This window comes from Colletotrichum siamense (assembly GCF_013390195.1).
Source record: "Colletotrichum siamense strain Cg363 chromosome Unknown KSG_Cg363_contig09, whole genome shotgun sequence".
Taxonomy (NCBI): Eukaryota; Fungi; Ascomycota; class Sordariomycetes; order Glomerellales; family Glomerellaceae; genus Colletotrichum; species Colletotrichum siamense.
Window position 1 is genome coordinate 2,566,588 of NW_023501022.1, and position 19,528 is coordinate 2,586,115.

Below are 19,528 nucleotides of genomic sequence, written 5' to 3' on the forward strand. Positions count from 1 at the left end.
GTCCGTTGCCTGCAGCAAGCTAGTAGGAGGGGGAGGCTAGACCTTGTCAATGGTATCTAGGATCATAGGTAGAGTTGGGCGTCAGGTAGGTGGACATGGCAGAAGCATGGCATGCGAACCCTCAGACGAATGAGCGTCGGAAGAGTGGGCGGTATGCGGATAGCACTCGCTATCCAATGTGACCGAGACAGCGGCGGCACGATCGTGTTGTTCGTGACCGTTGAAGCGGGTCACAAGATGCGCGATTCTGGGAGATGCAGAAAACCGTCCAGCGGCCGATATGCAGACAGAGAGGAGAGACCATATCTAGACGCTTGGATAAGTGCTTTGCGGCTTTTCCAGGTTACAGCAGTCCGCTGAGCAGCAGATATGAAAAGGTAGAGAACACCGATGCGGAGGGCATGATTGGGCGGTCGATTGAACGCCACTATGCAATAAGGGCTCTTCCAAGACAAACAAATTTTGTCAGGAAGAAGTTACAGGATCACAGCAGCAAGTTGTTTGCGCGAATCCCTGGCTCTGCAGATGAGGGATACCCTGTAGTAGATGGCCGAACAGCGAATAAGTGGGCAGTTCGTCGAAGCAAGCTGACTTGGACGGCCTCAGGTGCAGTTGCTGCAGTTGCATACGCCTTACGAGAACGAGGTCGTCTGAGCCTTGATGGAGACCAGGTAGTGTAGCGCAAAACGGTTCCTCGGCAGGTTGCTAGCTCCCACCCTCTCGCAAGACGACTGCCCAGGGAGCAGAGCAGAGCAGAGCAAAGCAGAGCAGAGCTCCAAGTTGCAGGTCTAGTTCGGCCGAAGCGCTCAGGTACACGGCGACGTCATGGCGGTAGACCTTGCCGAGTCGAGGATGGGTTGTCGGGGCTGGCGAATGGAAGGCCGAGGCTGGTCAAGGTGCAGTCAGACGGCATGGGATGGTCGCCGTACTCCGTCCGCCGCATTTTCCGTCCCAAGAAATTTCCAGAGAGAGACGATTGTGCAGTTTCCGACATCTTGGCATCAGATAGATGACATTGGAGAGGCCTGGACTGCGAGCATGCGAGGCGTGTCTTGGTGGCGTCGAAGACTACCTCGGAAGACGCATGCTGCCGTGTCTCGAAAGCCAAGTTTAAGGCCAGGCAAGTCTAAGTAGACCTTCGGTGCTAGGTCCAGAAGGAGACTCAAGGTACTCTGTACGGAGCATACGCCGAACGCCTGTCCATCCATCGGGAACTTTTGGGCTCTTCCGGGTAGAGCGGAGGCGTAGTACGGTGCCTCTCGTACATGGACGGTTGTACTTGTGCCTCTGTAGCTACCTACCCGTAGCTGAGGTGTCTGCGATGGCCAGGATGCAACGACAGCTGTAGTGCAAAGTTGGACGGCGAGACTTGTCAGACCAAGGGGCCGTTGGCGCTATCTTAGCGAGTGGCCAGAGGAACGGGACAGCCGGCTGAGATAATCTCTTGCCGTGGCAAGACTGAAGAGGCAGGCGACGGCTCGTGGGAATAAGCATTGGCGCAATCCAATCCCTGGACTAGCAGGTATCTTGTCCCACGACATGAAGACGAATCCGCAAAGCAGTCGGGCTTGACGAAGCACGAAGCTGGAGCTTGAGCTTGCGGGGGGCTCAGTACCTTACGCAGCAGAGCTACTGTACTGTGCTGCGTATGCGCATACATACCGCCGTAGGTACCTAGGTAGCTGCGTGACTGCCAGAGCAACAGTGGGCGCACGGTGACATGGGATGGACCGGTCACTGTAGTCAGGGCCGCGATGGTGGGGTTGGTCGTGTCTTGCGTTGGGCGAGGTACAAGCAGTTGGCGTTGGCCGATGTGGGTGTGAGCGTCCATGTGTGCGTACAGATCTGTGTGGATGGAAGTCATGTAGTTGGAAGAAACAATCGGGAGAATCGAGGCAATTGGGAGAGGCGCTGGGGGATGCACCCTGGACGGCAAAATACGTACCCTGACCGTCTTCATATTCAGGTCAGGTCAGGTCAGGTCAGGCCAGGCCAAGCGAGCCAGGGGAATCACGCCCTAGGCGATGAAAAGCACTCTGGAGGATACCTGAGATGCCCTGAGATGCGAGTCGTTTTCCTCCCTCCCTTTCTTTGTTAGCGCCGGCCGGATCACATCCTCTTGTCCCTCTCTTCACACCATCAAAAATAGTCGGAGGATGGAGATGGGGACGGGATGCAGCTCCTGCTCTCGGTGCCTTACTATGTGGGTACGTTATGGAACTCATGTATTGCGTACAGATGCAGCCTTGAGCTGCACTTGCTCTTCCACGCAAGCGACCTTCCTTACAGTAAGTTCATCCCGCTTGCATCCAAGTACCTACCTACGCAGCACATAGCCTACCTTACCGCAGTCGCAATTCGCAGGGCGGGCAAGGCACCTTACCTGCCGCACCATGCGCTTACTACCACTGCACATCCTCCATCGCCTTGCATTAGCACCATCAATCCTCGGAGGAGAGGAGGGGCAACAACTTCACTCGGTCCATCTCAGCAAAGACTGGGAACCACCCAGACTTGCTTGATTCAGGAACCAGCATACGAACACATCCCTTCGCAGTCAGAACAGTACCCGCAGTGGGGAGCAGCCGCTATCAAGCCGCTATCCGTACGGAGAATTCTGCTTCGAAACTGGACTTCCCCCCCAACGATGAAAGGGATGGACCGACTCTGATCTCTCTGAAGTCTCCGCCTCGATGAAGGCTCGAGTCTGTGTCCGAGTGCCCTCCGTTCGACAGTCGTCGTCCTGTTCTATTCAGGGAGCGGTGCCTCATTAGAGCAATAAGTCCGAAAACCCGGCCCGTTCGCTCCGCTTGTCTCGTCCCGCCGGGACAGACAAACCTATCAGTCAAACCGACACAACTCGAGATGATGCTACTGATGCTCAGATGAAGCCCGAAGTCACTGGAAAAGACGCCTCAGTTCAAACACACACCCAGAACCCTGTTCTTCTTCCGGCTGAGCTTGCGGGCTTGAACACGCAACAACATTGTCTGGGGCTGCGTCTGGCTTCATCACTGCTACTAAGCCTTAGTCGTTGCCCGGCTCTCGTGCTGCACTTCGTACAGTTAAATGAGGAAAATCAAGCCTGCAACCAACAAGTCGACGACGGAGCGAAGCCCCGCCTGGAAACCTATCGCTAATCGTCATGGACTCGCCCTAGAATACGATTGATCCACCTCACCGAACACGACTACTGACCATCAGGACGGCCCCTTGGTTTCTCAGGTGGCCCGAATACCACACCATGCTGAAGCACCCTGGTTCAACTTAAGGTAAGCTGCCGATACAACCTTCATCTTATCGGCACATGGACCGCCATGGTGCTTGGCCAGCAGCTGTCCGTCGCACCCTGCCTGCTAATCCCTGTGCCAGATCTTTTGATCGCCTCGGTGCCCCAGCTGCCACTTCCGCGATCCCAGGTACACCCTGCACAGCGCGCTAACCAAACCCTCCAAATTGTCAACCCTTCTTTGCTTCGCTGACAGCGTCCCCCGAGACGAGTGACCCAAGGCTGCTGATAACCGGAAGCAACTTGGACATCATGGACTTCAGCTATGCGCCATTTCCCATCTGTACTCCACAAAGTCAAGACGCTTCTTTCCGCGGCGCCCGTCAGGATCGGATGGCCCAAGTTGCACAAACTGCCAATGCTTGTCAAAGTGACGGACAGGGGACGCCGTCTCTGTTCTCCCGCTTCCCTCGGCTGTGGCAACGCTTAAGTTACACAGTGAGGAAGTATTGCTTGGCCAGTCCTCCCAAGCCACTATTATTGCTACGATGCATGTCAAACAAGAAGCTACACGATTGGCTCCAAGATCGACACGTCAGGTCAACTGATAACGCGGAAAAAAGGCACCAAGTCCAAGGGAACGCAGAAGAAAAGCACAGCCGGAAGGATTGGCCACGCCTGATTGCCCCAATCCTAGGCTCGGCATGCTGAACCCTCAGTCTCCATCAGCAACAAGATTCTGCTGCGTGCAGATGCTATCGAAGCACTTGCACGGGTCATGGAGGATCGTACACCTTTCTTGGCGACCACGAACGCCGGCTGTCTTGCTCTACCGTCCCGTATAGCCGCTTAGCTTGACGCTGTCTCTCATCTCACCGTCTTTCCCTTGGCTAAGCTAAGCTTCTTTCTTCTTTTCTGAATTAACTTTCAACGGCTGATCTCACCATCCCCAAAGAAGGAACTTATTATTCCACTTGTACAAATCGGAGGAAAAAAAGCAACGGTTCCATTGCAGCAATCTCCAAGTAGCACCCGATTTGCATCCGTATTCCAACAATACGGCTGGGCCAGAGCTCCGGGTTCTCAGCCCGTGCCCAGCGGTGGTGACACAGCGGCAAATATGTCGTGTAGGGCCATTGCTTCTCAATGACTTCAACAACCAGAGGTAAAAGCACGTTGGAATCATAATCAGCTAGCTGGTTTTTACATGCTGTGCCTCACTGCTACGCCATGCGTACCGTTCCATCGCGACTACCCATGGCTATCGACAAGCTGCAACCCTGATACGAGGGCCAGATGAGCAGCACCAACGATGTGGTCAGCACCATACCCCTGGACACCGCCTGTTCTTTGTGCCGAGCCCGGCATATTCCAGCTGGCTCTTAAGCATGGAATGGTCATCCACACTCTTCTCGCAGGGAGCAAGACCCTTGCAGTCATTTCTCGCGCCCAGATGCAACTCACAAGCGCATCTACAACCCAGCATTTGCATGCGCAGACGAGGAAATATTGCATCCTGCGTCCCCCCAACAGCCCTAATCCCTCTATGAATGGTTGGGTGTGAAGCATCCCGCCTTAGCGCTTTTTATTCACCGAGCCTTGCAGCAGGCCCTGGTCCCAGTCCGCATTCTGGCGGCTGACGACCAAAAAAGGTCATCCCACTGAACACTCGGTCGATGGGCGTAGTAATGGCAGCCTCCCTTGCCAAGGATCAGCGGGGAAGTCTGCGCGGTCGACTTCGTGGCGCGACTGGCTTGGGTTTACAGAACTTCAGTGCGACCGAAGCGATATTGAATGTCAGCTTGAGTCGTGCCAGCTGACGCCTTCTAGTTGCCTCCCGTTGGTGCGCATTCGATTGCTGACGCCGCGCAGGACCAAGGTGTCAAAGTCAAACAGTCCATCACTTTCCGAATCTGGATCGTTCTCCGGTTAAGCGGCCTTGAGACTTCTCCACCCGGTCGGTCGGTCGCCGTGCCGGAGGTGGGTCCTTCCGGGCCTCGCTGTCCGGGGCCGGTCTGCGTGTGTGATGGAACGCTTTCAAATGTTCTGCTTCACGGCAGACGCAGAAGCCCTCGAGGATAAACGTGCTATTTTTCTATCGCTGGGCTTCATCCAAAAATAAACGTCGTTTCAACTGTGCAGCGGAAAGCCCCTTTCCGTGAGAACAAGCAGTCGTCGTCCGACAATTGCCCCACGAAGGAAGCTATATGCGCCTACAGATTTTACTGCCAATGGACTCCGTGGAAGCAGTTCGCGGAGGGAGAAATTAGTCGAAAAGCCATTCCAAAGCCCTGTCGGTTCCTGTCAACCCTCCGTGCTTTGACACAAGGAACCAGAGGGTTGGGTCTTTGCTTGCGCTTTGATCGCAACGCAGACCACTGACCTCCCTCGTTACCGCCCAACCGCGTCGGCACCCCACATATTGGAACAATTCCACGGAGCTGCGGTCATTCAAACGGACTTTTACGAGCATCGCGCTCGGTTCCAGCTTGCGTACATACTGGACGGACACTGGGGCTTGACCAGCCATCTTTCTTTTCCACCTGCACGATCTCTCGGCGTACCGTTGACTGTGCCATAGGGTACGGGGGGCAAAGTCTGGCTGGTAGAGTCTCGACACAAGGGCGCATTGCATTGACATTGCCTTCTCCGAGAGGTCGGGTGAGTGTGGATGGGTAACAGGCGGCTGGGAAGCTCCGTACTGAACGCGAGCCCTTCGCTAACCTGTCGCTTTATCCGCCACTTTTTTGGTCCAATCAGCGCGCGAACAACTATTATATCGGGTGGATTGGGCATCCCGGTTGGCGGTCTTGCAGTCTGCGAGGGCCAGGACTTGTAGATGAACCTGTCGCCTCGGCGGGAAGTTGAGGGCTGTTTGGAAAGTTTTCGGCATGCTGGGCTCTTTACGGCCTATCTCGATCTTAACAACATACACGAAACGAGATTGGTCTTGAAAACGTCCCGGCAGTATGGGTGTAATAACTTTAATATAACCCGTCAACTGTGACAGATGTCTTTAAACTCAACCAGAAGCGTAAGTCACAGGTGTCATTAAACCATCCATCACACTGGTAAATTTGAGTCATGAGACGATATTTCGAGATGATTGGCATGTGAAGCACTTTTTCCAGGTCGCCAACCGTCGGTTCCGGGTTCTTGTCCCGACGCAAATCGCACAAGAAAAGAATCAAGACCGAACCAAGTAAGTGTAATTCGTAAACGTAGGACAGACACGAGCTTTACCATGACCCTACATGTGCCAGTCTAGAGGCCTAGGAGCCCGAAAGTCTGGACAATCAACTCCTTGAAGTCAACAATAACCCCCCTTTCTTTCTGGCTTTTCGGCTGAACTTGATGATGGGGGCTTTTTTCCACTAAATTGACACCATCTTGACACCTTCACCCAGCCCTGAAATTCCCGCCTCACATCCTGTCCTCGGGAATTTCGGCTGATCTTTCGGTTGGCTAGAGCTTTTGCTCTATAAGTTCAAGCCGTCGACTATACCGCGTCTAGAATGAACCCGGACTTCTCCTCCGGGCGTATATGAAGGTTGTTTTTGGCCGCTGGTATCCCCATATGTTCTACTCATACTAAACGTGGCCGAACCCGATCTTTCAGTTGGCTGGATGTTGATGTGCGAAGTCTTATGAACTTTGGTATATTATTCTCATATCTGAAGATGCTTTGAGGGCCGCCCATTCGCGTGTCATCGCGAGCCAAGCTCGTGACCCGGCCGTATATGGAGGCTAGTACGTGCTGTATGCCTTCAAGGCTATGTTGCTGGTGATGGCTCTTGTGCTTTTGGCCAACTGGGGATTGCCGTTCATTGGAACTGTAAGGGGCATTTGCTTCCAGCGCATTAATATCGATTCGCGTGTTGGTAACTTCCGCTCGAAAGTGGAACTGATTCATCCTACTTGCGAGCAGCTCGCAATGGAAAATTCGTTTGCTGTCCCCGTATTTGGCAGATAAATCTTCCTGTCACGCGAGGAACGGACGGGACGGGCTGAGTAGGATACTTTCCCGTTTCATGTCGGACACATCGGTTCAGGAGAGCGAGGAGTTGCGAGGACGGTAGAAGATGCTCCTGGAAGCAAACATGCCCCTTCAAGAGTTCTTGCAGTGGTTAAGTACGCCGCTCGATACACGGGACAGACGGATCAAATGCTATGTATGTATTTGGTATGGAGGAGAGGCTTTCGGAAGCTGAGGAGGCCGGTAGATGGGTTGGAGCTGTGTAGTTTATGATTGGTTACTGACATTGGTTGGTTGGCAAACACAGATTCTCATTTGTCTCGAGTTGCAACTCCTCTATAGCTATTAGAATGCTACTTTGCTGGTTTAGCTGACCTGCAAAGGTATAGGTATCATGGAAAAGAAATAGGTCAAATTCAAAACTATGTGCACCTCGGACGAAGAACGGGAATCATGCACCATCTCTGGGTATTGAATGCTTCTTGTGCTCGTTATTTAACCCGTCTTGCTACCCCTGCTCGCCAAGCAATTGACTATGAAGAGGAAGCTGAAGGCCGTAAGGGCGGGCATCACGCGAGACCGCAGTAACAATCGCAGTCAGCTCCGTTGGCCATCTGTCGTCCTCCTTCCGTTCGGCACTGGGTCGCCAGTCAGCACAATTCGGTCCAAGATAGGACGTGTACCCTGCGAGACGCGCTCCTCAGATGCGCCCCACGGAGCTGCGTGAACTCACCTTCTGACCGCAAAGAGTCTTGCAGTCTTGCTGGTCCTTCGGGCTACAGTTGGAAACCCACTGATGAACACGCTCACAGTCAGCCGATTGACAACTCCCATGTCATAAGAAGTGCGGGCGGGTTCGAGAAAGCGTAGCCATAGTTGGAGGAGGGGAAGAGGACTCACGTTGGTAGGGAATGTGGTTCCACACTTTTGCAATCGGAGGCCGGCGCTCGCGAAGGAGATCTGCAGCGCAGCGAGGAGGAAAGCAAGGAAGAAACGCATTGTGACTGGCGGTGGGGACTGGGCCGATTTGTTATGAGGATGTACAAGAGAGCGAAGTTGTGATGAACGAACTGTGACTAGATGATGAATGTTCGATCCCAAAATTCCGAGAGGAAGCGCGATGTATTTACATCTTCGCCAAGACGGAGCACTCCTCTAATCACTGCTCGGATTACACGAGTTGGATCGTCCAGTTCGATGAAAAGTTGCCTGTTTGATCTGGTTGAGGCTAGGCCAGCGCCGACTGACTCGCAACTCAATCTATTAGACTCAGGAATGAGCGTCCCGACATACTCTATCCGAGCCTTATTAGTCTAATTTTTTAACTAGACGTCAGGGTCAAAAATGGGGAATACACTTGGCGGTGGTTTCAACCTATTTCCTATTTGTTCGTTCGTAATTCCCGCTGACAACTGTCGTTGCGCGGAGAAGAAAGCGAACCCGATGCAAACTCGGGGGGTTGACCTCACCGACAACGAAGTGGGGCGATTCTGAAGACTACCTAACCAACGAACTTGCTCGCGCTTCTAGACGAAGACTTTAAGTGATGGAGTTTAGAAAGTCTTCGAGCATGAATCATTGACCGTCGTTTGATGTCAAGAAGTTATCGCTTAAGTTGTGAGCGCAATCGAGTTTTTGCGCCGGTCCATAGTCACACATTCATGTGGTTTAGGAGAAGCTTGATGATTCAGATTTAACATCACAGCCCGACTAGGTTTACTCAATCGCTGTCATTCATCGTGCAAAGTAGCCGGATTGGCTTTGCCCGAACTAAAGACTTTTTAAGTCTTAGATCATTGAAGTTGACAGTCCAAACTTATAAGAGGCGGGTGGACACCAATACTCGGAAAGCCCACAATACCACCAGGGCTGTTTGAGCGTGTCAGACAAACCACTTTTGGCGAGCTGGTTGCTCGGTATCGTATCCCATTTTCACTTCCCTGTTATCAACCATCAACTGACTGAACGAGTCTTCAGAGGATTTGAGTCTAGACCGGAATTTCAAACAGGGCTTTCCCATAAAGTCTGCACAATGCACTTTTTTGAAGCAGATTTGTGTTCCTTCATCTTCGTTTTTTGCCGCATCAGCAAGACTCATCTGGCGCGGGTTACTCCGCGCAGCCTAGGACACTTGTGAGGCGGTGAGCTTCGAAATTGTCGAGAACCTGTGGTCCACCGGGTTGCCAGAAGCCAAGGCTGGTGGGGCTGGAACGATGACTACAGGTGTTGCTTGAAGCTGGTCTGTAAGAACCGAGGTCAAAATCCTCCTCGACGAGTACCACGCCAGTCTCTCTACTTTACCACGCCGCTGCTTCGTCGAGCGAAGTGTCATACTTGATCGAGATAATCTGAAGGTATCTCATCCCACCCCGTCCCTCCAGCTATAGGGACTCGGAAACAGGCCACATTTTCGGTTCCTGTTCCAACACTCCAAGCAAATCTTCATCCGCAGTCTAGAAATCATCCATCTTCCCCCGGATGGGTGCAATATGGCTCTCCCATCCCCTTCAACCTTGCTCGCGCTTGTAGTCCCCGTCTGATTCCAATGCGGGTATGCCGACTGACAGTCCTCTGGCCTGTATTCGATAAGCGTGTTGTCGCGCACTCGGCGATGATCTGATAACGTTCAGTAGCAGGTTAAACACATTGGCAGGTTCACCCGACCACAGATCAAGTACCGTAACATCAAACAGATGGCTCAAGTCCAGTCATATTCACATACGCGATGAAGTGCGAAACTGTCCAAAGTCGACAAACTGCCGATGGTACATGTTGAACACGCTATACCAGAGAACTGAATAAAGTGGGAGTCCCAAACGCCGCGACTGGCTTCTCTTTTGATTTGAAAACCTCTCTAGCCAGAGAAAATCTCCTCCAAGCCCGTCCATGTCCCCTTGGACCTCTCCTCCCAGTACGAGTCCTTGCCGGTCCTCAGCTTCCAAACCTCCTCGCCCTCTGGGCCTTGTCCGACCTTGACGAACCACTTCGGCCTGTGCTCTTCGCCCTTCTCTTCCAGCACGCGCCGGCGTGCTCGCTGTGCCTCTTCGAGTTTGACCTTCCACTCCTCTGCCTGGTCCAAGTCTCCCTTCTCCGCCAAGCGCTGATCGGGTCTCAGTCTACTGTCCGTTGGCGGTAGTCTGTCCTTCTCGATATCGGTGACCTCGTTCAGAGCGGCCGCAAATGTCGTCATACCGTACGTATTGGCGGCATTGTCGACAAGCTTGCCAACGCGCCAGATCTCCTGACCGGCGGCCTTGCCGGCTTCGACAACGCGAAGGCTGCCAGTCCACGTTCCCGACAGACTGCTGCCAGTGTGGACACCATCCGGACCGTATGTTTCCACCTGGACGTCTTCGCCTCGTCCTCCAAACATTCCCTTGCTACGGAATTCGACGGAGGCCTTGGCACCAGTGGTGTCGTTGGTAATCGGCATAACGCCAACGGGTTCAACGTACTTCTCACCCATGACTACGTTGCGCAGGAACATCGTGGCATGAGTCCAGGAGTACAGCTCATCTGTTCCGTCAGGCAGTCTCAGTGCGACGCGGACGCGGCCTTCCGTGGTGATTTCGGCACTCTTGCCCCAGAACTTTTGTGACGGCGCGGGAGACTGGCTGAAAGACCAGTTTGCCGAATCCGCCTGCATGGCGAGCCTCACCGGGCGATGGCAAACCTTCTCGACAAGCAGGCGGAAGCCTCCTGGTACCTCCTGTTCTGTTCGGAGCATTTCGTACGTTTCTCCAAGAAGCGGGTTAAAGGGCTTGCGGATAGCACGCTCCTTGGCTCGTCCGCTGCTGAATTGTGACACGGCAAAGGCCGTGACGTACAGGAGACGTTCCTTGGGCTCCTTTGCGCGCGCAGCTTGGTCCAGAAGTTGCGCATACTCTAGCTGTTCCGCTACACGTTGCAGGAGTGATATCGGCTCGTTCGCAGACACGGGCATACTGATAGTACTGAGATCCTTGCCGACGTTCTTCCGGACGAAAGCGATCAAACTCGGGGGCTGAACCAAGGCCGGCGGGACCTTGGTTCGCCTGGTTATTGAAATGTCAACTGGCAGCGGCGACAGGCTCTTGGGCTTTGCCGGGTAGCAGCTCGTATCATCCTGGCCAATGCCGGCATCCGACTCTGGTGCTGATGAAATCGAAGATGAATCGGTCAAATTACCCTCGTCCGGCTCAGAATCCGGGCTTTCATCTTCACTTTGAGCAATTCGGACAATTTGCGAATTCGTCTCCCCTGCCTCGGCATCGAAGAACTCGTCCGTTGACATGGTTTCCATACTCCTGCGAGAGGGGGCGGCAGAGAGCGGGGCGGGTGCTCTGCGGCGCTTGCTGTTGGCGATCAGCGTCGTGAACTCAGATACCACAGAGTCAAGGTCATTGAGAAGTGATGCACAATGCTCTTGTGTACTCTTCTCTTCATGGATTGAGGCCTTTGACTTGGAGTGGTGGTGACGGGGACCATTGGAGGAAATGGTGGTCGTGACCGTGTTCGGGGCCGGAACAGCCAGAGCAGTGGCAGCGGATGCCTGATGCGCCTGCGGCGTTGTAGCTGTTGGGGTCGCATTACTCGATTTGCGCTTCCAGAATGGTCGTCTCTGTGCCTGCTGCTCGGTTGCCTGAGGGGAAGCGGAGGGAAAATAGCTGTCGGGTTCTTCGCCCATGCTGGTGGGAGACAGAAAGCTCGACGCTGCCATGCTCACAGGCCTTTGATTCGACATGTCCTTGACCAAGCGACGCAGAGCATCTCGGGTTCCGACCATTCGGCTGACCAACGTCTCAACCTGCTGCCATTCGCGGTCTTCCTCCATGCTTGTCGCATTTGGCTTCAGATGGGTGGTGTTGACTCGTAAAGGCGCCGACCTGGCATTGTTCGGTTGGTCATCGGGGGCCTCCAACCCTCTGGCCGCGCGGCTGGCCTTTTCCAGAGCCCGCGCCCAGTCGTTGAAATCCTTCGCATTGGATGCTCGCAGGTGCCAAATCTCAGCACCTGAGTCAATGTTGATCTCCCTGCGACGTTCGTCGGCCGCGATAGCTGCGAGGCTGAGAGGTATGGCACCGCGCAGAGCCGAGGAGTTGCGGTTATAGTAGTACGACAAGGTGCAAGACGAGTAGTCGAGGGAGAAGAATCTGCGCGCATATCCTTGGCCCTTCTTCCTCCTCCTCTTGTGAAGAATACCCGTGTGATAGTTGGCATTCTCGCTGCGTCCCGAGGCGGACGTCGGTCGCACACCGCCGCCGGTCTTATGGCTGTGGAGACTGTCCTGGGAAGCGGAAGTGACGGTGGTCACTTGGGGCAGGCTGGTTCTGCTGGCACTCGCGTTCGCAGCTTGTAGGTTCGGGAAGGCGTTGGCGGTAGTCTGGGGCGGGGCACCGGTCGGGTAGGTCAGAAGGACGAAGGTCGCCGTCTTGGAAATCTGCTTGGAAAAGGTGTTGTCAAATACCAGGCCGAACATGCCGCCCTGGCCCTTCTCGACATCCCAAGTGCCGGTGGACACCTTGTCTGCATCGCATTTCCCGTGCCATTTGACGGGTATGAAGCCCTTGCTGGAGAGCTGGTCTTGGGCGGTGATGGAGTCGCGCTTGGCAAAGCGACCCTTGGATTCGGCTACGCCGGAGGTGAGGGCGCCGGCGGTTGCGGTGTCGTCGTTCTGGTTCGCAATCAAGCCGGTGGCACCTGTGCCCGGATGCTTGACGATTCCAAAGTTTCTGCCTCGGCGTGAGGTAAGCACGTGTCGAGTTGGAGAAGTATCGCGAGGAGAAGAGGGGGAAGAGGTACGCACATGGACTTTTTGTGTGGTTGAACGCTCCAGGATATGGTATGGCCTTCGTCGACTTTGACCCAACGGACAATGTAGGACTGGTGACAGAGAGCAGCTGTTAGCTTGGAGATAGACTGAGGGGAGTCGAACTGAAGACGGCACGGAGGAGAGAGGGCCGGGCAATGACGACTCACGTACCTTGCTATGGATCTCCAACTGCTCAATGCCCGCCATTTTTTCGAATTGGGGCGGGAGCTTGAGGTGGCGCTGACGTCTGGAGACAGCGTGAGGTGACTGCGGTTCGGTCGAAGAAAGGTCGCGGAAACCACAACACTAGTGAAGGCACATGCTGCGGAAGAGAGGGGATAAATATGAAATCAATTGCTGAGGGAGGGAGTAAGGTAAGGCAAATGGCGAGGCAGGCGGAGAAAGGTGAGAAGACGGGACGGGGACGGGGACGGGATGTGACACCCCTGTCCGGAGCTTAGGTTGCAGCAGTTAGCAGGACCAGCAGCAGTTAGCACAAGGCACAAGGCGCCGTAAGGTACGCGGATAGGTGAGGTGTGGTACAGGGTCGTTTTGGACACCTCAGCCAGCCCAGCCACAGCAGCAGGAGTACCCTTGACAGTTGGTTGGGGGCGGAACGTCATTCGGAGCGATTCCACGGCAGGTGACTGGCTGCCTGCTGGGAGGAATAAGCGGAGACGGGAGGTGAGGGGGGACATTCACTGGACACCACTGGCAGGCACCCTCAACTCAACTCACCACTTCCACCTCAGGTACTGCGAGTCTGCGACAAGCAAACGACAGACGGACGGGCTGTGCGAGGTGGGCGGTAAGCCGCGGGCGGGCGCGGGCGCGGGCGCGACACAGCAGGGCGAGAGCCAGCACTCTGCGGTGGCAGGTGCTCAGAAAGTGGATGCAGCTGATGAGGCTGGGGTTCTTCTTCCCCTTGCACTTCCCTACACTCGATAGTGGTGAGATGGCTGCCAACCAATAATTCACGATGAGACCCGTTGACGCTAGGCTGGCTATTTACAGATGCAATGGTCAGTTCGGACTTTACCCACATTACTGCATTCTTTTAGTCTCCCAAACACTTCAAAGCCTTTCTTATTCGTACTACCTTACGCAGGCAGTCTGTTGGATCTCAGGTGCCTTATCTGGGGTCCCCGATATTGTATCCATGGATTGCTTAGATAAGAAGGTCGGCAGCGAGTGTCGTCCGTCGCCGTCCGGGCGTTTGTGAGACGGTTCGCTACGCAGTGCCCGCCTGCCCTGTCAAACCCACGGGTATGGGCGCGAGCGCGACATCCGCGTACTCCCGCTCGCTGGAAACTTGGTCGTTACCTATTCGATCACGCGGACCGGCATTCCGCTTGTGCCGATCGGAGCCATCAGCCCTGTCTGCCATGCATGCCTACTTTCACGGCGCCGAGATCATGTCCGTAGCCTGTCGGGACAAGCACGATTAGTGAAGCTCCGCCTCGGCTTATAAGATTATCTATCGCCGGTATTGACCAGGTCGCCCCAGAACGCCGAGTTGAACCCACCAGACATAGTTTTGAGTCCACGGTCTTTGTTTGCGTGTGCAAGTAGGCTCTACTATGCATGCATATACGCCAGCCAGGTTCCCTTCATCGAGATGGAAGCTCGGGGACAAAGCGTTGAAACGGCTGCGAGAGGGCCCCGATGTCACGATAACAAACCTGCAGTACCTGCCCTGCCTGCCCATACACCGGCAACAGCGGATAGTCATTTTCTGGGTTGTTTTCTTGTCTGCAGAGACCGAGACAGCCGCACCTGATCAAACAGAGACACGCTTGTCCCTCGGAGACACCGGACGTTGTTGGCTAACACGGCAAGCTGGTGTCAAGTTGGATATTGGCAGCTGAGTAATATCTCGGAATCATAGGGTGAGATATCGGCAGCGTATATATGCCGACTTGTCAGAGCGATGAGGTCAGACGGCATCTTATGTCATTCTGCCTTGCAATCTGCAGTCGCGAGGCCGTTGCACAAGGCGAGTTGCAGCAGCTGAAACGACGACCCAATCAAACAGGTCCCGTAGGTCTGGAAACGCGAATCAACACTCGATATGACCGTGGGCGATTGCCTTGCCCGGTTGACCCCCAACCCCGGCAGGACCCCGAAAGCAACAACAGCACAAAAAAAGAAAATTCATGTGAAAGATGTCCAGAGAGAGAGAGGGACCCCTGAGAAGGCTCAGATGCGGTGGAGCGCAGACTTGAAGACAACCTTGAACATCCCTGCCCTCCCTTCCAGAGCCAGTCGCGTTCTCGGCAGCACCCGCAGCACCACCACATTCACCGGATAATCGTCGGGCCTGTTTCCGCGGGAAAGGGTCAACGCCCCAGCCATCCTGAGCTGCGACTGGCCAACCAGGTGCGAGGACTCGGCCAGGGATCCGCATCCGCGCCTGGTACATGGGGCAGCCGAGAGCCAATTCGCGGACAGCCGAGCATGGGGTGGGGAACCGCTTCTTACCTTATCCACTTCCACGCGTTCTGCGCTCCTCTCCATGTCCACGCTGCCAATTCAATTTATTTCGTACCTAGGTGCTGATGCTGGCCGTGCTGCTGAGCCGGTGCCAGTGCCAATGCCAATGCCAATGCCAATGGCTGCTGACTGCCTACCTTACCCAGGCGGGACGGGTGTCCTTCATGATGGCATGGTCTGACCTGGCTGCCAGTGTGGTTTTTATTGATTATTATTGATTGTTCCTCCTACCTTACCTACTCTACCTTAGTCACCGGGCCCCCTCTTTGTCCAGACCCGTACCTAGCCTGCGCCCCCAGCCCCAGTCCAGCACTCGCGAAGGTCATTCACACTATCCTCTTTCGGCTAGAAGACCGACTCCACCTGCGATTTCCCTCCCCCCTCCTCGCACTCGCAGCACTCACATTGCGAGTTGCACTGGTATCCAGTCTGGCTTTCCGCTTCCCGGGCTCTCTGGCTGCTCTTGCTGCTGCTGCTGCTGTACCGCTGATCGATCGTCTCCTTTTTTCCCACGGCTATCCGTACTGAGTCGCGCACTACGCCGCCGTATTACACCAGCACCACCAACCACCACCACCCACGCTCACCCTCCAACGCCGCACACCCAATCCACCTTTGACCAAAACACACGCACATCTGCTAGACCTGGTGGACCGGTGCCTTGTGTCTGGCTGTCTTTCTTTGCTTCCGAAGGCATTCTCCTGTCGCTCCATCCGCGCCGAGGCCTGTCGTCAAACACTCAAAGCAGCTGCGACGAACAACCTCTGCTTCCGCTCCCTTGGCCATCCTCCACAACACTGATTCGCTGCCATCGAACCGGTCTCAGATACGACTCGACTCGTCTCGAACTCGACACAATACTCAGCCTTCCCGACGCATGACGGAGGCCATGGTTGTCGTCGCGGTTCCCTTTCCTCCTTCGACATCGGGTTCCATCTTCCCCAGTGCATAATTTCCATGGTACACCTTGCTTCTTAATACCCCTTCCTAATCCCATCTTTCTGCCCAATTACCTGCCGCCGTCCCTGGCTCGCCCGACAACCCCTCGATCTACCTTCCAATCCCAAGGAACCGCGCCTTCGCCCAATCCAAACTTGTTTCCCACGAATCCCACCGAACTGCGCGCGCGCCAAACCTGCCCCCAACGTCGACCGTTGCACTTCATTCTCCAGAATGACGGGCGTCCTCAGCAAGCGCCAGCAGGCGCGTAACGAAAAAGTCCTGCACGATCTGGTCCAGACGGTCCCGGGAAACAACTTCTGCGCCGACTGTCAAGCACGAAACCCAGGTAGGTGCAACAGTGCCCTCCCGCTCAGACCGGTTCTCGATACTGACTGCACTTCGCAGCATGGGCCTCATGGAGTGTAAGCACCGCCAACCCCTTCCGCGCCCTATCGATGCGACCCCGTTCCGATAGACGACGATGCGGCATATAACGGACCAATACTGACAGGGTGCACAGCTAGGCGTTTTCCTTTGCATGAGATGTGCCGCTATCCATCGAAAGTTGGGTACGCACATCTCCAAGGTGAAATCCTTGAGCATGGACAGTTGGTCCAACGAGCAAGTCGAGGTTTGTCCACTTGGTGCTCGTTATTATGTGGCTGTCGCACCTAACGCGGCGCATCTGTAGAATATGAAGAAAGTCGGCAACGTCAGATCCAACGGAATCTACAACCCAGACAACAAGAAACCACCAGTCCCAGTCGACGCCGATGAGGCCGATTCCGCGATGGAGCGTTTTATTCGATCCAAGTACATGAACAACAATCCGGCTCCTGCGAGAAAACAACACTCGGGTCTATCAGACGAAGGTGTCCCGCCACCTCTGCCCCCCAAGGCGGGAGGCAAGTTCGGATTCAGATCTGCTTCGTCCATCTTCCCGTTGTCGTCCCGCTCCAAGAAAGAGGCCGCGATGCGCAACGCTTCGAACCCTAGAGATATGCCCCGAAGCCCGTCGCCCAGCGAACTGCCCAATAAACCGTCCAAGGTCTTTGGCCTGAGCGTTCAGTACGAGCAAGAGGACACCGAGCGAAAGCTGGCCAGCCTCAGGGATATGGGGTTCCCGGACAATCAACGGAACGCTGCGGTGCTCAAGGGCGTCAACGGCAACTTAGAGCGAGCCATTGAGACGCTGGTGCGTCTGGGTGAGACTGATAGGAGGTCTCCATCTCTGACGGGTCCTCGCGAGAGCTCTTTGCGCGCAACGCGTTCGCACGCCAACTTGTCGTCGACATCAAGCGGTCTCTCGGCGCCGCAGCAAACATTCAGCGACCACCCACAGTCACCCTCGACGGCCTCTAGCAACAATCCATTCGACTTGCTCCCGCCTCAACCCCAGTCTTCTCAGTCGACCGGAACTTTGGCCAACAAGAATCCCTACGCCAACAACCCTTTCGGGGCACCCAGTCAGACTCAGCAAGACTTCAACCAGGCTTTCAGCAACATGTCTTTGGCGCCCGCTCAACCCTTATTCCCGCATCACACCGGCGGTCTTCCAGCGTCCCAGCCGCCGTTTGCTCAGCCTCAGCAGCAGATGTATCAGCAGTCCATGACACCACCGGCACCGCAAGCGCAGCAGAACTACAGCCATATCAACTTTAATAGTAATATGACATATCCTCAGCCTCAACCGATCCAGCCTCAGTCGACGGGCTACAACCCGTTCTTCACGAACCAGACGCAGCCTGCTCCGCAGCAGAGTCTGGCCGTGAACACGACCGGCGCGTTCGCGAACAACCCCTTCGCTCGATCACCCACGAGAATCCAATCTCCATCATTGGGCCAGATCCCCGAGCAGACACAGTCGAACTTCTACACCACGTCGCCGCGACCGCTCTCGCCGCAGAACACCAACCCCTTCTTCTCACAGATGGCCTCGCAGCCGACAGGGCAGCAGCAAATGCCCACACCGCAACAGCACCAGCAGCCGTTCCAGCAGCAGCCCTTCCAGTCGCAGCCGTTTCAGTCGCAGCCCTTCCAGCAACAAGCTCTGCAGTCGTCACCGTTCCAGCAGCAGTCACCATGGCAGCAGCAACCGCCGCAGCAGCCGCAAGTCCAGCAGCAGGAGGTACCTCAGCAACAACAGCAGCAGCAACAGCAGCACCAGTGGCCAGGACAGGACTTTTCTCAGCAACAACAGGTGCAGGCACCCGCTCAGCAGCCCTTGTACCAGCAGTCGCAACAGCCTCAGAGACCTGACAAGGCCTCTATTCTGGCGCTGTACAACATGCCGCAGCTGGCCCCTCAGCCGTTCCAGCAGCAGCCGCAGGAACCTGCACAGGCAGAGAACGCTGTGGCTCCCCAGGCCGGCCAAGAAGCTAACGGACCAGCCGCAGGGACCAAGAACCCCTTTTTGTCTAACGGACCGACTTCGCCCGTCATGACCCAGAAGGACGTTGGCCCGCGCAGGACTGGCGTGAGCCGGGAGAGTATGGCTTTTACGGATATGCAATGGACAAACGGCCGGCACAGCCCTGACGCCTTCGCCAGCCTCAGCGCAAGACACATGTGAGAGGCGCCGGTCGTGATGGGTTTTTCTTGTACATAAATGTCCTTTTTGTAAGATAACGTCGATTTGGGACGCTGGAGATCTACATCCCATGGCCATTGGTGTCCACATGATAACGAGGGATCTCCCTGTGGATACGTCAACTTTTTTTTTTCACATTCTCCGTTTTGGTTCCCGTGTATATGTCGACAGTTTTCTGCCATCTGATTTTACCATTAGAGTTTAGTTGATACGGTTTGTCGTGAACTGCGTGCGTTCGCAGGGTGGCCCGCGGGGAACTCGAGTTTCCGCCCACACGGGGGTTCCCAGACTGTCCCGAGATCGGAATTCCCGGGCAAAGCCGGGCCACACTAGACCCGGATCGGATCGGTGCTTACGACCTCCCCACATGGACCTTGCCGGGCCCCGGCTCACCGACTTCAAATCCCGTAATGACTCAAACCCCGGCGGTTCCTTCGGATGGCTCCCGAAGCAGGCTCATCGTCACATAAGCGCTGCTCGTTCGCTGTTTGGTAATACATCCTGATT

The 19,528-nt window shown here is 55.2% G+C and overlaps 3 protein-coding genes across 3 annotated transcripts; 1 reads left to right on the forward strand and 2 right to left on the reverse strand.

The window, feature by feature from the left end:
• Window positions 1-7,774: 7,774 nt before the first annotated feature.
• On the reverse strand, window positions 7,775-8,204 carry CGCS363_v013370 (uncharacterized protein; the record flags this gene model as incomplete). Its single annotated transcript, XM_036645219.1, has 3 exons — window positions 7,775-7,843; window positions 7,939-7,998; window positions 8,106-8,204. 3 exons carry the CDS (start codon window positions 8,202-8,204, stop codon window positions 7,775-7,777), a joined length of 228 nt encoding a protein of 75 aa, XP_036489712.1.
• Window positions 8,205-10,059: 1,855 nt separating this feature from the next.
• Window positions 10,060-13,203, reverse strand: CGCS363_v013371 (Oxysterol-binding protein-like protein; the record flags this gene model as incomplete). Its single annotated transcript, XM_036645220.1, has 3 exons — window positions 10,060-12,916; window positions 12,991-13,067; window positions 13,168-13,203. 3 exons carry the CDS (start codon window positions 13,201-13,203, stop codon window positions 10,060-10,062), a joined length of 2,970 nt encoding a protein of 989 aa, XP_036489713.1.
• A 3,459-nt stretch (window positions 13,204-16,662) lies between these two features.
• ucp3 (UBA domain-containing protein 3) lies at window positions 16,663-19,003 on the forward strand (the record flags this gene model as incomplete). Its single annotated transcript, XM_036645221.1, has 4 exons — window positions 16,663-16,777; window positions 16,837-16,853; window positions 16,952-17,062; window positions 17,123-19,003. The coding sequence occupies 4 exons, from the start codon at window positions 16,663-16,665 to the stop codon at window positions 19,001-19,003; spliced, it is 2,124 nt and encodes a 707-aa protein (XP_036489714.1).
• Between the last annotated feature and the right edge of the window lie 525 nt (window positions 19,004-19,528).